At 43.7% G+C, this 17,113-nt stretch overlaps 2 protein-coding genes across 4 annotated transcripts in view; both read right to left on the reverse strand.

Moving 5' to 3' along the window:
* Nucleotides 1-3,535, reverse strand: part of LOC146185632 (glycine receptor subunit alpha-2-like) — a 127,329-nt gene extending 123,794 nt beyond the window's left edge. The window contains exon 1 of the mRNA XM_084607886.1: nucleotides 3,209-3,535. Within this exon, the coding sequence (XP_084464012.1) occupies nucleotides 3,209-3,535 (327 nt within the window). The remainder of the gene's footprint in view (nucleotides 1-3,208) is intronic.
* A 6,440-nt stretch (nucleotides 3,536-9,975) lies between these two features.
* The window catches only part of LOC146185633 (cholinesterase-like), a 47,818-nt gene continuing 40,680 nt past the window's right edge, over nucleotides 9,976-17,113 (reverse strand). For all 3 annotated transcript variants that reach the window (XM_084606544.1, XM_084606543.1, XM_084606542.1), the window contains 2 exons: nucleotides 13,032-14,524; nucleotides 9,976-10,324 (listed from right to left, as the gene is read on the reverse strand). In XM_084606544.1, coding sequence (XP_084462670.1) covers nucleotides 10,147-10,324; nucleotides 13,032-14,521 — 1,668 coding nt within the window. In that variant the 5' untranslated portion in view covers nucleotides 14,522-14,524 and the 3' untranslated portion in view covers nucleotides 9,976-10,146. The remainder of the gene's footprint in view (nucleotides 10,325-13,031; nucleotides 14,525-17,113) is intronic.

A 17,113-nucleotide genomic window follows, 5' to 3' on the forward strand; every position in this document is an offset into this window, starting at 1 on the left:
TTAATACATTTGTTTTGTATATAAAGCTGTTCTAACATTGCACACTTTATGCGCATTGGCTAGCATGGAAGTACTCTGCTTCTGTCTGTTGCAACCAATAATTTTAAGACTTATCATAGAACAGCTAGCTGCTAGAAAAGCAGATCTATAAATTACACTATATAATTTGCTCGACAAATCAGAAAATTGCTTGATGCTTGATGACGCCGAATAAAACTTCTTTCTTCCTCCTATTTGCCAAACTATGGTACATTCCATACAAATATTACAGATTCAGCCAAAGTTAGATTTCAATATCCCCTCTCCGCACTGCGTAATGCAATCTGACGGAGTATAAAGACAGATATCTAAGATATGCAAAGAGGGGCATTCATATTTAATTAGCGTTACATGAGCGTCTTATGAACGGTAGCATAACCTTGGAGGACACATAAATGTCATTATTTCCGACATTGTGATAGGATAAGGACTTCGCCATGAGCTGCCATGAGCGACTACAGATATCATACATACCACATATATCATGCGTTTCCAGACAGAATAAGCATAATTGTGCGAACAATACATCAATAAAACACCTCTTAAATTGATTAGAATCTTCCATTTCCCATGGGAGCCACTTGAATTTAGAAAAGAGAAAATCTCTCAACAGTTTGCCACCAGTCAACCGTGGTAGGTCGAATCAGCCTCTTCCGTGTACCAACCTTGACAGATGCCACCTGCCACGTGGCAGGTGGCATTTCACTGAACGCGAGATTTACACCACCGCATACCGCATTCCGGAATAGGGCCATAAGGCTGTTGCATAAAAAGGAGCAACCAAGCCAGCTTCCGGAATTAAATCATCCTCAAATAGACAACTAGTACTCAAGCTCTGGCGAAATTTAACAACGAATTCACAAGAAGTGGTATTTATGTTCAGCACGCCATCAATGGCCCTAGGATGACCAGCGCAAGCTAGTAGGCTGGGCCAAGCTGTCTCTGCGGGCGTCCTGGTCTAAAGCACGTACTCTTCCAGACAGAGGGCAAACTCTCTATTAAACAAAATAAATAATGTACATAATCACCGAAAACTAAATAGAAACAGAGTAAGTCGATCGCTAAACTAGGATGAGAAAAATGTGGCACCTTTTTGTTTTTTAGAATGACTTTTAGGGCTTGCTTGCTGTGAAGGCAAAATCATGCATTTTAATTGCACTGTGATCTTTGTGCGCGTTTCTATGTCGAACTTTTATTTTACTTTTTTCTCTTGATTTTTAATTACATCGTCAATGTCTGCTGTGAAGCTCATAGACCAAGCGATCGATATGTATATAAACGCTGTTTGTTTCAATGGTGACAGCCTGCTTCTAGCGGTCATGGCGTTAAGCCATGCGGACTGCAGCCCTGAAAAGAGGGGGGGGGAGGGGGGGTTACAATGAACCCTGTCAGTAATATCTGCGGTGAAAGCGATTAACTTACAAAGTCAAGTCATACGAGAGATGCAGTGGCCTTTAATTCGCATTTCATGTCACGTCGCATTCAATTTCGTTCAATTTGTGGTGTCATGCGGGCCAAGAGTCCCTTTAAAATTAGGCGTCGGTTGCTGATTGATCTCCGAGGTGATGATCCAGTCCTGCTTGGTCAGTCTGCCATTTCCGGACAATGGCAGTCGAGGTTTGTTGCTTATGGGCCTTAGAAAGCTTTCCCCTAGTATATACAGACCGTAAAGCTGACAACTTCTCGCCATAATTATTATCAAATTAACAGGGTTGACTACAAAGCTCGCAAGCGGTCGCCAAATATAGAAACGTTTCCACCTTTTCCATTGATTGACTTAAACACAACACTTTAAATCTCCTATTGTTCAGTCAACTGAGCCCATTGTGTCGCAAGGTGGTGCGAGCAGTGCAATTAATTTACAGCAGCCCAAACTAACGCATGTTCAATCAACTGCCATCTTGTTTTCGTTGTGATCGCTTCAGTCAAGATATCAAATCTGATGGTGTGCCTTCTTCGAATACCCCTGGTATCATACCATGGATTCCCCATGCGAAATTATAGTTCCAGGACTATAGTAAAAATGGTAGTAAAATCTCTATGGTTGTAACTACAAAGCATGTACGTTTAGCAGCCGTAGCCAATGAAAACTTACAGCGCTTTATTTTACCGGTTCCTTCCTTGAACGAAAGAAATTAGCGTTCGGAGAGGTCAAGGCAATAGTAGGGTTTCTTTTTCTTCAGTTTCAACTATTGACCTGAGTTACGTGTTTCGTTTTAGGGCTCAGCGTCGCAAAGAGACTCAGACTATGAGGACGCTGTAGTGGAGGATTGCACTCTTTTACGCTACCTATGGCTTCTTGACGGCCAGAATAGAGACCCCCCAAAGCAATTTAAGAAAAAAAAACTGGAGGGCAATTGAGAAGGGCACTATGACACACGAATGAAAATAACAGTCGCCGAGGCCAAGAGAGGCATAGAGGACTCTTTTCAGAAAAACATAGGCTCAAAACACACAGTGCTCACATTTGTTTGCAACAAAGGATCAAAAGAATAGCGCAGCCTGTATATTAGAGCCAGGATATTTTATCGAAAATCCACTGTTGCCGCAGTACATAGCAGGGACGTGATCCATCGTAGGGCGCAGGGCTGACTCCTGCAGGGTAGCACTAGTGGTACGTCGCATAAGGACCAATTAGTAACATCATCTCAAGCGGGCCGTGAAACCTCTGGTGCTGTTTTTACACATGTGGCCTCTATACATTGGTGAATACACTAGCCTCTGAAATGAGCGACCTTTATTTGCGCAGCAGTTTTGTTTTCAAGGTCTCATGACTCGTTTATAAAATGATTATCTCGTATGCAACGGCCAATTCTTACCTGCGATAGTTGCAGCATGAAGCAGCCCTTCATGACCAGATGACTGCAACCTGACGCTCTGTACGTCACACTGTAGCAACAGCGAGCACTGTAAGTAGTCTAAAGAAGCAGGTGATAACTTGTTCAACTCTCTATAATTTTATTAATCTTTAATTCTGCTTACAGACACGTCTCAGGGGTCAGCGCTTTGCGTTTGAACTTTAAAAGGCTGTGAACGGAACACGCACGATATACATTGCCTGGTCAGCTGCAGCTTGGCCACCACTGGCGAGATGTCTCTGTACAACCAGAACAACTGACTCACGAGACGGTGCCTTATCTAATCTGGTATTTTATGGGGCACGTCAGACTTGCGTGATCCATAGCGTGTCACAATCCATTGGACAGTCTATATCTTCTAGTTCGTTCCTTGAAGGCTGAATGTACAAATCCACGTCATTCTCTTCTAGCTCGGGCTCTCCTGGTTGATTCTCTTCTTGGTCCTGGCTCTCACCGACATTCTCTCGAGAGTTTTTATTCGTGTCTGGGCGCCCGAGCGTAGGATTCTCGAAGATCGTCGACCGCCGGCGGAGACGCTGCTTGTGACGGCCAGAGCGCGACACGGAAAGTTGGTTGCCGGTTCGTTCGAAACCAGGAGCGGCATCTTCGCATGGCTGGGTCACATCACTCTGCTTCATGCACTCCAGCACATCTTGATCTACTTTCTTGTAAGTTTCTGGCGAATATTCCGTTGAACTTTCGCTTGTGACCACGTCTTGCGAGTTCTTCGTATGACGACAGCTCCAGAGTTTCCAGAAATTCATATTTTCTTTCGTTCACCGTGCTTTTAATATTGTAGCAACGACATCAAGCAACTTGGTACTCCGCATGATTTCATCTAGTGCTAAGATTGGCTGTGATGTGTCATAACTTCGCAAGTTCTTTGCTCTTCCTAGGCGATTGAGGCGAAGTTATTGGCATAGTTGTATTCTTATGGCAAAATAGGTTATACTTCTTCAACTCCGCTAACAAAAACGACGTGCTCTTCAGACACTTCAGGAAAGGTTGAAACGCTGGTTACTGGGAGATCGATCAGTAGCTCTCCGCAAGGTGTTTCTCAGTTATCACAACCGCAGCAATTCAGACGGCCTTCTAATGAACTAGAGTCATCCACCGCACTGATCCACGATACACTGAGCCTCTGTAGCCACATCTGACGACTTACTTGCACTGGATCCTGCAATAAGCACCGGTGGAGATGGAGCACCGGTGCATACCTGTGTTAGGCAGTTAACTAGGCAAGCATGGAAACTGTCGGTGATTTTTCCGGAATGCGACACAGAACGATCCCGTTGCACTGGCCTGGCGCCTCCGACACTAACAGAGTGGCGGCTACGGTGAGACTGCAGTACGCGCAGCGACCGCCCAAGCGAGCAGGTCCAGTGGTCACGCATTCACCCAGCGGCGGTAGTGGAGGGCGGATGGCGGCCATGCGTACGAATGGGCACCGGACATGCGGTCCGCTGTCGCGGCGTGTCCGGTGGTCGCGTTTTGCGAGGCCCAGCCACCCTTTCAGGACGACTCTTCCTCTCTGGCCATTGTCGCCCATATTGTGCGCTCGGCCTTTTGTCGCTGGAAGAGGGCTCAGTCGATCTTTCTTTTTTTACTTAATACATACGTTACCTTGTTTCGGACGGTTTGCTTTGTGTGAACGCAATAAATTGTCAGTGCAACGAGACGGCGCGACGAACGTCCGTTTCCGCTACTCTCAGTTCGATTACATAAAGCCATCGACGCACTTTTGAATCAAAGTTTCGGTGCCTGAGGTTCCGGTTATGGCGTCACCCACTGGCGTAAGCCGGAAATGTGTTGCCTGTAATACTCTTAAGTCTACAGCTTCGGTGTAGTGGTCAGAAGAGTTTGTAAGCATCTCTTGCACATAATGTCACACTGGCTTGGAGGTACAGTGTGAAGAGGTATCAAACAGAGAAATGAATACCCTCTAAAGCCCACATTTCCCCCTATTCACTTGGTTAGACCAGAATATGAAGGTTAGAAGTGACAGAGAGAGATACATTTCCAACGAAACAATTGCCGCTTACTAAAAACGGGTCCAAATGACCGACATGAGCCCTGTCTGGTAATACCAGTGTTATAATGTTTTCCGCCTGAAGGCAGCAAAATTTCTTCGAACAAAATATTATATTATTACATATACTTTTTACGCCTAACGCATATTTCTGTGTTAAATAGAAGTTAAACAACCCTTCTTTCAGTGGCCAAGCTTTTGGTTGCCTGTGTCTTCTACTCCTACGTTGAATCCTGGGTTCGTATATCTTCATACCATCCCTGACTAGCTTCCGCTATCAAAATTAAACTTAAAATAATCCTGTTCTGAAAAATGAAAGGAAAACGTGGAGTCTATGCTGCTTCCTGTTAATGCGCTGGTATCAAGTCATGTGACATTCATCTGTATATTCTTATAAGGTACTACTCGCCCGATCATATAACTGTACTAGAGTGATCTCTGTGTATCATTTTTATATTGTTATTCGTCAAAGCTCTCGAACTTTGCATGAGAATTTCATTCATATGCGCTCCTTATTACGGGAATTTATCCACGTAAGCTCCGTGGCACTATATACGGCTTACCAAAACCATTTCGCAGTTTTTCTCTCATGGTGGGACGAAATTCTTTTCAGAGTCTGTTTGGACCTTTTCAGCTCGAACTACTTTTAGCATATAAACCAACGAAGAGTTTACAAACAAGGGGGACATTCGTGGACGCTACAGCAAAATGGGAGTGGAAAGTAGGCTTAGAATACGGAGGAATGCACCAAATCGAATACTTTTACTGCAGTTTTCCGATTTCTTCAGGGCTCCTCAGATGTCGCCCTTTAATGCACTGCAACCATACACCTCCTAGGACATATTGCGAAAGTGCATTACTCAATTTTAAAGGCAGAGTATAAAAAAAATGGCTCAAACTTATGGAGGCCCCGCCGGGGGATCTATCCATAAAAAGTTCATGCAGCAAAACTTACCGTGATATATTTCTTGCTTTACAGAGCACCAATGGAGGCAGCCAGTTGTTAAAGGTTAGTGAGCGCTTTAAAGAAGCGATGTGACAATGTATGCGACGCGATTTCATATAGGCAATATTTTTTTTTTCGAAAATTCGATGTACATGTGCATCAGGAAACCAGACATACCGCCCTGGCGATCCACTTAGGGTTTCTCCTAATTGTTCAAGCTGCTAGTGTAGCCTAACAAGCTCCTGCATGCACTAAATTTTACTTAATGATACTGTCATTCCAAATATACAGAGTAAAACAATTGCGTTCATAACACATATATGGCTCGAAGGGCCGCATCTCTCTAAAGCTGCCGAAGGGCCGCATCGTAAAGCTGCAGGCGGACCGGAAATGTAAATCGCCGCCGATGAGTCTTTCGCTTCATGGGGATGTTAAAGCTTTCGCATTAAACCACTTCTTGAACTTGATGGCAACAGAACAAAATAGAATGGCGCGCAGTAGCAAGCGGCGGCGCCGGAAACGTTCGATTCCAACCCTAACTGTTCCGGCGTCCGCAAGCGCTACCTGTCTGTAAGCATAAACAGGGGTTTTGGTCATCTGCTGCTGGGCGTAGTTCGCTTACCCTGCTGTGCGAGTACTCTGTTGAGCGTAAACACTTGTATGATTTCAGAAGCAGTATTCGTGAGGGAATCTAGCCTGTGAGACGCATTTCCAGATTTTACGAGAAGCTTGCGCGATTCGAATGCCCGGCGGATAGTGACTATTGCCGTTGTAACCGCGATTTCACAACACACATGTGCCCGAACAGTTATAAACAAATTGACTTCAAAATGGCGTTAAATACCTTGCCACACTTTGTTACAAAGTACTCGCCAAGTTTTACTAGCCGGCCGCTTTTATATGTGCTCTCTGAAACTAGAAAAAAATTTGTTGTTTTTGTTTTGCTTATATGTGTTTGTATGGGTGACCCTTCAGGCACTAATTCCTAGGCGTTTCAGCTTATTCTAATAATACTCCTCATTTCTAATGAGGTCTCATACTTTCACAATTTTCCCTAGAATATGTGTGTACTGTGCACTGAGACGTTGTCATAAGGCGCAACCTGAAATTAAAAAGCTGCTTTGAAAACGTCTAGATCTATTTATCCCTATGAGCCCTAAGCCTTGTCTGCCCTCAACACCACCTCCCTCCTCTCCCCCCCCCCCCCCCCTTGCCCTCAATTCGGTTTAGCCCGGCGAAAGCTGCCTCACTGCAGCATAATTACATCACCGATATGTGTTTGTCTGTATGCATTACATTTCCTGGGGATTTTTCTACAAAGAAAATGTTGGTGACCGGCAAGAATATTGAAGTGCGCATGCACATATTTGTCTTTAGACATTTCGACTTATAGTGGATGAGACACGTTCAGCGAAACGCCCGTTTATTGCTGCAGGATCTAGGGTATAACGAGAAAACGAATATGGCGACAGAGTATGAAAGAGCCCTGAGCAAGGGTTGAGGGGGTGCCTCAGTTTGCAAGCAGAGCCAACGTTTCGACAACTGGACTTTCAGAGACGAAGGCAAGTCCCATGGTCGAAACGTTGACTCTGCTTGCGAAGTGATGCCCTTGTCGAAACGTTGGCTCGGCCTTTGAAATGAGGCACCCCTCAACCATTGTTCAGTGCTTTTTCATACCGCTTCTTGTTCTAACGTTGAATCCGACTTATCTTTCACCTTCCATTCCAAACTTGTGATCGTTACTGACGCCTATGATATGCAGAAACCGCTTTCATTCTAGTGGAGAGTTGAATGCTGAAAAAAGTATCTAAAGCACGAATGAATTTAGTAAGAGTGTGAGATTAATAAAAGAACTATCAGTAGGCAATGAATTCGGTTCTTGCAGATCTCGTGTGCAAGTAACTAAGGTACGACATATTTTCGAGCCAGTTTAGTAGGAATTTTAAATTATACAAGCAATTATGAGGCTGCAAACTAGATACCCTTAGCATGTGTGTGCACTAATTTATTCAAGTCTCTTGTAATAAATCTGGAGTTGCGTAAGAGGTGTTCGAATAGTGCGTGGCAGCTGCGTAATGCCGATAGATGCGCTTGAAGTTAATTGCATGGACAGAATGACAACAAAATTAGACTAATATTCTCGTTCTCTCGTAATTTTTTTCTTGTTCGATGCAGCGAAAGCGAGGTTACACTGAAGTTGGCGGCTGTCAGACTCATGTAAACTCAAATCTCAACGCTTAGGAAAATGCAGCCGTGATTTGTTCAGTTTATTAAATGATTTTAACACAAATAAAAACAACGACCAAGTTGGATGTATTGCTTTCTCTTTACTACTTTTCGACAATCCAGTTTTCCACGTGACGTCATGGCCACGTGGGGCATTGTGCGAACACAGCACCAGCAGTGTTTTTTTTTTTTTCTCTCTCTCTGTGCTCGGCGTAGCGCCTTGGCGCCCTGGCGATGGGCAAAAAAGACTGCACGATCTTTATACGGTGCAGCCAATAAGAGCATAGAGTTCCGTCAGAACAAAAACCTCGATTGGTCACAACACACGGGATCAAAAGCAACTCAGATATTTTATCTGTTTCAGAGATCGCATAGCAAAATTTAAAATAATCAGAAATATTTGTAATGTTTTACCGATGTATGGTGCTGTTATAAAATATCCGTGCGATTGGAAACTTGAGAGTGCGTATTTTAAAATTTGTCTGAAATATGTTAGGTTTTAGTAGGCCCTATCGATAATAAATGTGAAGCATAAAAATGTCGCCTCTTTATAACTTTTTGTTTCTTGCGAACTAAGAAAATTTAAAGGACTAGCATCACACGTAAACATCTTATTTTGAGGGTAGCAATTTTTTACAGTTATGTCAAAAGTAAAATGCTTCCTGCCACCTTACATTGGCTTGTGCTATTGGAGTTCTGAAGGATTGCTATGATCTCGTACTCACTTGTACACATACAGGGTTTTGTTTCAAATTTTTGCTTGTTTTTGTTTTTTCTTGCAAGACGCACCCTTTTCATGCCATGTGTTCGCTGCACTCTCTGCTAGAGTATCAAGCACTGCCGTTAGCTTTGCACCTATCAGCTGCAAGAAATCTAGGCTTTTTAGTAACTTCTAGAGAAAGTAGAACTTTTATACAAATGAATAGAGATAATTGAGTCAACCAGTTGGCTTACATGTCCAGTTTAATCTTCTTCAATCCATAAGGCTAATACGTATTGCGAGCATCTTTGGCATGATTCGCAAGCTTTAGGTCATGGGCTTTCTTCTAGTGGGTAAAGTGCATTATGTAATTCGGCCAGTTCTAACATACAATCTCTAATTTTTGTTACGCCCAAAAACCTCAGTTATATCTCGCCAGTTGATTATTGTACAGTGTATCTTTGGTAGTAATTGCGAGATAGAAGCGGAGATCTCCCTTCCACTAAAGTATATAAGTTACTGAAATGCATCTTATCACCTGTAATATTTTATGAATGGCAATCTTTACAAATTCTTACTCTTACTAAAATTATTTTGAAATATTTTTGGTCTTTGCAAATATCCCGCTGCTTTGGAAACTATCCTAGAGCATCAAAAGTAGGCTTTTTATCTTCAAATGACCATCTTACTGTAGTCCACAAATAAAATAGTTGGAAGATGGCTTTTTTTTATGCTAATGCGCATTTTGGGTGCCATTAGCAGGACTAATTTATGACAGGCAGCAAGAAGAAGCAGGGAGCCGGTTCTTCCTGCAAAAATAGGAATAAATGGTGAGTCGCAACTACCGAATGCTATTCGAAATTTGTTCAGAATGGGTGAATTAAGCACCAACTTTTGATGCGTCATAGGAAAGGTTATACATTTTAACTTTGCAAGGCATTCCAGATCTCAGGACCTACACTCGAAAGAAAAAATACACGTGCAACAAGCAAGCTCCCATTTGAACAGAGTGAAAAAAATGTTAAAACCTACTCAGATCAAGGAAACGCTGTTTCGTGCTTAAGGGGTTGATAAGAGGGCTTCTTTTACGTTTAGAATCTTCTTAATTAGTACACAATTTTCGCAATGTTTTGTACCCAATAAAGAACCCTGCTGTGTTCCGATCGGCTTATGCCTCGTTTATAATTTTTTTTTTTTTTTGCACTAGCCGGTACCTGCGCTAAACCTGGAATTATTTGGTGCCGAACATAGCAAGCGAGGCATTTATCAGCTGGGTGTCTTCGGCATTCCTTCCGCTTTTCGGAGGGCGTAAACAACACTCGCTTGCGATGCGCGCGTGCCACGGTGCTCAGAAGCAGTCCAAGAGGTTTCCTTGCAGATTGGGCTTGGACAGCATCTCCCAGAAACGACACCTCTCCAATTCCTTTAGCGTCTCGACCGTGGAGCAGTTATTATCCAGTCTAACCACTTTGTGCTCCTTGACATCGAACAGGGGCCATGGTGAGCCCTGCACCGGCGGGGGAATCCTGCGATGAGAATGTATCGGCACCAATGTAATGAACCCACAATTCGTCTCGCGTCCCACATAGTATCTAGTATCTGAATAATCTCAATTCAGGAGAAGTCGAACTAATTAATTTAAATATATTTATAAAACTTCGCGCATTCACTCAGTGAATGTTCACTGACCTGCTTCAAGGAAATATCAACATTGTAGGTCGTCAGGTTGTCAGTTTCTCCCAGCTGTTATGAATTAATTTTTATAAATTCTCCAATGAGCTCAATACAACATCGTGCATAGATGAGTGCGAAAGTAAAGAAAGAGGAAAATATGCCCAATTGTGGTGAAACCCAGTTTAAAATGTTAAAACGTAGAGCGCTGTACCCAGTGAGCCTATTAAAGGCACTATGTTTATATAGTGTAAACGTATAAGCGCCAGACTGTCTTATTTTAACGTGGCCTTTTTTTTTTTTACTGGCCTGTTGTTGTGTTCATATTTTTTTCACGACCCTTCGCATCCAGACGAGTATTCGTCCACGTTAGCACTTTCTAAAGCCAGGTGTTAGACAGTTCGACAGTTCTAGAATGCCTTTCTTTAGAACCAGTTTAGGCTTCAAACTCTGTTACATAATTGAAAAGATTTTCAACTACAGGATTTGCACGAGCTCACAAATGAACGCTGAAAATAACTTACACAATTTCGGTCCTCCGTAATATATTTATTTCTGGCTCCCTTGCTTTGTTTTTATTATTCGGCAGCAAAATAGCTCATGTATTGGCGAAAACTTTGGGTTTAAAACAGTAGTTTTCTCCTATTGCTTAATCATTGAGACTTTATGGCCAGAGACGTTCCCAATCCACATATTTCGAAGTGGATGCAATGAAATCTACCCTTGGACATTTGAACAATGTTCCGTTCATTGAAATATGCTTGTGGAAACGGCCGGTGACGGCGATGTCTGAGTTCCGTTTTTTTCCTTCTGATGTGCTTCTAAAGGAATAGACTTTATGGAAGAAGGCTCTTTAACGTAAACAACTTTAATCAGTCCTCACTGGCTTCGAAGCAAATGTTTGACCTGAAGAAAAACCTGGCTTTCGATGGCAGACGCCATTTTAAGTCGGCGATGCATTGGGTAAGATTTTAACGTTTTTCAGCAGCTCTAGCAAAAGTGCTGATTTTCATGTGCACATAATGAGAGTTTTCAAATCAGTGCCTGTAGTTAGGAGCAGCAGTCCTGCACGAAACATTGCTTCTTGTTATATTCGCTTGACTGTTTGTGAGGTTTTTACTCAAAAGTCCGCGACATCTCGAAATGTTTCAAATTTTGCTCCTAAAACACTGCCTTGAAGTGAACGATATATTTGCGTTAGTAAAGCAAGACGCTAAACCCGCTTGTATGCACCTGGTACAGGAAAACACCAGTATTATATGTTCAGACTTCGTTAACACTGCTTGACTCCTAGCATACCTTAATGGTGAGCCGACCGCAGGCATTCCCCGCATAAATCTCTAACCGCAAAGCGTTGAACGAAATAAGGTTTATTCTTGTGGCGTCATCCTATTGAAATACCTTACGAGGATCCGCACAGGAAGCAGACAGTAAAGTATGCTGTTGTTGTTGTGACTGTAGGAAGAAGGAAAAGCAAATGCATGGGCCTGCTACTGGCTCTGTAGCTGAGCCACCTCCGCTGCCTCGTGCGGACAGAAGAGAAAAAAGAGAATAAAGAAAAAGAAAAGGGAGAGAAAGACGCGCACCGCAACAGCCGTCGTCCACCACCGAATCTGTGGAGGGTGAAATGACGGCTACAACAGATAAATATTCGGCGGCAGGCTAGCCCCCACCGCAAGCGGCGGTGACCTACCTGTCCCAGCCCCATCAAGACCAGGAGCAGCCACACCACTTCTCCCAATAAAGAACGCACTAAAACGGAGGCATCTGTTGCTACAGCTCAGAATTCGGTATCTGTTTCAATAAGTGTCAAATATTCTTTGCAGAAATTTCTGAAGTTTACGGTTGCAGAAGCTTCGGAGGGCCGGCTGCAGGTGAAGTGAGAAGTTCTGCGATGTCATGCGCCTTAAAGCGAGACATAAAATGAGGACTTCGGACTAGAACTTCGCACAGTTCCTGTGCGCCTGCAACCGGCACTGCGAAGCTTCTGCATACGTAAACTAGGGAAGCTTCTCCAAAAACGTAGCGGTGCCAATTCGCTTTTCGAGCCTACGAGAGAAAAAAATATTACACCTTTGCACTTGATGCATTTGAAATTTAGCCAATAGAAAAGCCCCATTTAAGCACGCGCTTATGAATGGCATGCTCTTCGGGAAATTTCGCTTTTTCTTGAAAGAAAGATCTCGCAGGGTCATAAATATGCACCACTGAGTGACACAATATAGAAGCTGCGGACAAATTTTAAAAATTAATCAATTTGTCCTTGTTAGTGCGCTGTTTCCGCAAGGGAGGTGTCAATTGGTTTCTGCTTAACACGTCCGTTCGCAGAAAGTAGTACAAACTCGTCAACTCCACTTTTTGTTTGCGGAGCTTCGGCCGTAGCTCACTGTCCTCACAGCTATACATAAAGGTAGAGCGAATTTTCTGTCCAAAAGCAAGGTGACACGTAGTTAACTGGCATTGCATACATAGTGTTTCGTCCACCTTTGTGTTTCTAATTGTTCTTCTATAGCGCTGTTCTTCAGCCATTAATATTCTTACTACTAGGAAGAACGCACTTACCCAGTCTTCGAGAATGTTGTCCAGATGTTTATAACCTTCCTGCTGAATTCTGCATCTGCTTGTGAGTATCTTCGTGGAGGACAATCTCTTAGGGGCACCCCGAACACGTACTGCACGTCGTCGAAGTGGGTCATGCCTAGCCACGCATCGAAATGTTTCCGAGAAGATGTGTGATACACCATGTTATAGTAGTAGACGCGAGATTCATGCTTCGACAACTTCTCTCCAAAGAAAACTTCGGGGCAGCGCAAGAAGGCATCCCCAATGGCGTTGCCCAGCTCTGACCTTAGTTTCACATAGTCTTCTTCTCCGAGCGCACCCACGTACAATTTGTATACTGCGTTCGCCACAAATGAAGGCGCAAATGAAAAGGTTTTGAGGAAGAAGTACAGCATGTCTTTCTTGCTGACGTCCAGGGCTCTTCGGAACGGAAACTGCATCCAAAAACGTAGGCTCGCGAAGACGGCGCCTTCATTTTCCACGTTTCCAAGGAGATATTCTTTCGGCATGCTAACGTTGGCCGACTTCAAAGGGTCATGTGGCAGGTACTCGTCCCCATAGACGGCGGTGAAACACATCAGGTACTGGGAGCACACGATTGACTGCATTATTACTAGGTGGTGTGCGGTCTTGTTCTGCAGACAGTTAACAACGTTCGATTTATTGCCGACCACGCAACCAACGCTGTCGGCCAGCTGCAGTGCCTTCCTCTCTGCGTCGCTAAAAGGGTCGGCAAGTTGGCCAACCAGCACTCCGCCGCTCTGAATGATGGCTCTGTTAAAGAGAGAGTGAGCAACAGGTGAAATGGCGTGGAAGCCAACGGACCACCCACCAGCGCTTTCACCAAAAAGCGTCACATTTTTGGGGTCGCCGCCAAAACGGGCGATATGTTGCTGAACCCATTTTAGAGCAAGCACTTGGTCCTGGAGCCCCTGGTTTCCCAGCGATGGTGTTACGTCATTGGGCAGTGCGAGGAATCCGAAGACACCCAGACGGTAGTTCATGGACACCACGACTACATCTCCCATGGCAGCAATGACAGCGCCATCGTAGAGGTCCATGGATGCTGAGCCAAAGTCGAAGCCTCCGCCGTGGATCCACACCATGACGCTCTTGAGGGTCTTCGTGTCGTTTTCTTTCGGATGTGGTCTCCATACGTTCAAGTATAGGCAGTCCTCGCTCTTACCGTTTTCTGTTTCTACCCAGGCTGGAACAGGATTTGATGGCGTAAACTGCATGCACGCGGAGCCTTTCTTTGTTGCCTGCAACGTGTACGGTGCCCAGGGAGGAGCCGGCACTGAATGCTTGAAACGGAGTTCACCGATGGGGGGTTTTGCATAGGGTATACCCAGAAATGCATCCACCTCTTTGGTTCCATTGAAAACTTTGACAGTGGAGCCAAGTATTTTCCCGTTGTCCGTCTCAACGACCGGGTCTGCGACGGCCATCGCGATGCCGATGATCACAGCCGTGGAGACAAGAGGCATCATGACCTGCGAAACGAAAGAAGCAAAGAAACATAGGAACAGGGTAATTTAATGCAAGGCACTGGAAAGTGGGTTGTCCGCTATTCATTCTCCTTGCCATCGTTTCGATGACGGAAGGCAATGACGCCGTCGAGACGCCGAGAAGAGCATCTGCTTTACGACAAACGCATTTTGCAACAGTCGCGCGGCTTGTTAAGAGGAGAAAATTGATGAAGCGAGCGACCGGCTGAATGTTACGCTCTGTATTTAGAGGACTCGCGCGTACCCTCATCTCGCTCAACCTCTGCGCCTTGGAGGCGAGCGGGCAAAACCGCGCGTGGAATGTTTCCAGTGAACCGTCCAGATCGCAGTTCCAGCATGGGAATGGCGAGAGAAATTCAATGTTGAAGCCACTGACACAAGATGGCGTTTCAAAATTATTTCCTTCTTACGACATATAGAATCAGTCAGCCACACTACTGGGCCCAGCTGCAAATGACATGGCATCATTGCGTTTCAACCTGTGTTCCCAAGAAAAGACGTGAAGCGTTGCACCGCTGCAGATATTCTGAAATCAGTAAAAAAAAAACCTATATTCGCTTTACAGAGCATAGGAATCGACTTGCTAGAATGCTTTTCCAAGTCGTCTGCCAGTGGCGTAGCTATCAACTACTTTACCCCACAAGGCTGCAGCTTCCTTTCCTTCTTTATTCCATGGCGCTCACTATGAGCTCAATACAAATATGATACTTTACGAGCGCTAAACTTTAGTAAAGCGCTTTCTGTACCACAGTGTCTAGAGTGGAACACAAATTATGTGGGGTGGCATTACCTGCACACGGAACAACAGCGGACCTAACCTGAACCGAATTTGCTCTTTAAGTCGCTGGCAATATTCCTCGAAAGTTCTGTGAGGCATTCGGCATTCATATTAGGATATCATTTATTTTATTTTTAGGGGGCACCACCAAGTTAGCACCATTCAGCTGCCAGCAAAAAAAATAATCTAATTTCAAAAAAAAAAAAAATCAGACGAATGCTCTAATATCAGGTTAGCCGTATACTGCAGAACCTCTAAGCCGATTCTATCATTAATTTTCTTGGGATACTCAACTATCTTTTCTCTCTTAACTTGAAAATTATTATACGTATATATTTTAACACATTCCGAATAGAGTTGTTTCTTTTAAAGCAGTGAAAGCTTCGTCATTGCGATCTGTTCAGATTTATTTCGCGCCGAAACCAACAATATTCGAGAGGTAGAGTTAATCATAAAATGATTAAATTATGAACTACTCAACCTTTCCTTTTTATGTAGTCATTTTAAGCAAGAACGTTACATACCGAAATCCAGTGTTTTAAATGTTGAAGATGAAACGAAGACTTTCCTTTAATGAAAGGCACCTCTTAAACAATTTCCGGATGCACGTTGTCATCGAAGTTCAAAAGACAGTTTTCAAAGCTCGCTAATGTTGAAAATGAAACGAAGACTTTCCTTTAATGAAGGGCACCTCTTAAACAATTTCCGGATGCACGTTGTCATCGAAGTTCAAAAGACAGTTTTCAAAGCTCGCTATGTAGCCTTTGGTGAAGTGCACCTTCTACGTCATACAATAAGTAAAGTGCATTTGTGTCGTATTCAAACAATGTCATTTTATCCACTTGTAGCAGGGGAAGGGCGACTTCAAGCACTTCCGATAATTTTTACTTTAAAATTTAATGCCACAAGCCACGAGGCAAATGCGAATTTTTTAATAACTAGGCTTACCTTTGACTTCGACGCCATTCGAATGTACAGGTAAATGATGTAACCAAGAGCCGAAAATAGGAATGTCGGCAATATAATTTTAGTTAATCAATCGCCTTTGGGTTGTATGCTGTCTCCTCACTAATGTCCTCTCTACTGTACGACCAACTTGCGTAGCGTGCACAGAAGTATTTGCATGGTTTGGGAGCGACTAATAGGCATACAATCATTTGAAACGTTGAGTACTAATGTTATGCAGCTAAAAACTCTAGCTGTCAGCACTTCCGTAGTTTCTTCCTCTGGGCATTATCTATGCTGTTTGGTGCAAATACAGTGATGAATCAAAACGATAGTGATTACAAAGTGTAGGTAAAAACAACAAAGTTAGCTTAGAATAGGCAGAATTCTTCTAATGAATGCTGAAGTGTACAGCAGTGAGTACATTCCTTTGGTCGACTACTACAGCAAATGTCTAATTTCAGATTTAAACGACAGTTGGAAACCCTAAATCGACGAAGGAGAATTCTGGGAGTTCCATTCCCGACGAATGGGGTATCACATCGAGGTTCAGTGACCTGAAGATGCGTTAAAGTTGAAGGAAGGACAATTGGTGTCCCTGAAAAAATTACAAACACCTGACCTTATTTACTATGATGTGACATCGCTCTATACACGCATGTCTAGGCATTTCTCTCCCTTAGATATGCAGAAGCAGCAGAAGGGGATTCAATCTTCCGCCCTTAGCCTTAGAGAAGAGACTCCAAGGTAGGAAAGAACTGTTAATTTGTTACAGAATAACAGATGGTGACAACGGTAGAGTCCTTGTAAGATATGTATATCAGTTGGCAGTTTCGCAGCTAAGGTTGGTT

Source organism: Amblyomma maculatum, chromosome 6, assembly GCF_055883805.1.
Source record: "Amblyomma maculatum isolate TAMU_Amacu chromosome 6, ASM5588380v1, whole genome shotgun sequence".
Lineage (NCBI taxonomy): Eukaryota > Metazoa > Arthropoda > Arachnida > Ixodida > Ixodidae > Amblyomma > Amblyomma maculatum.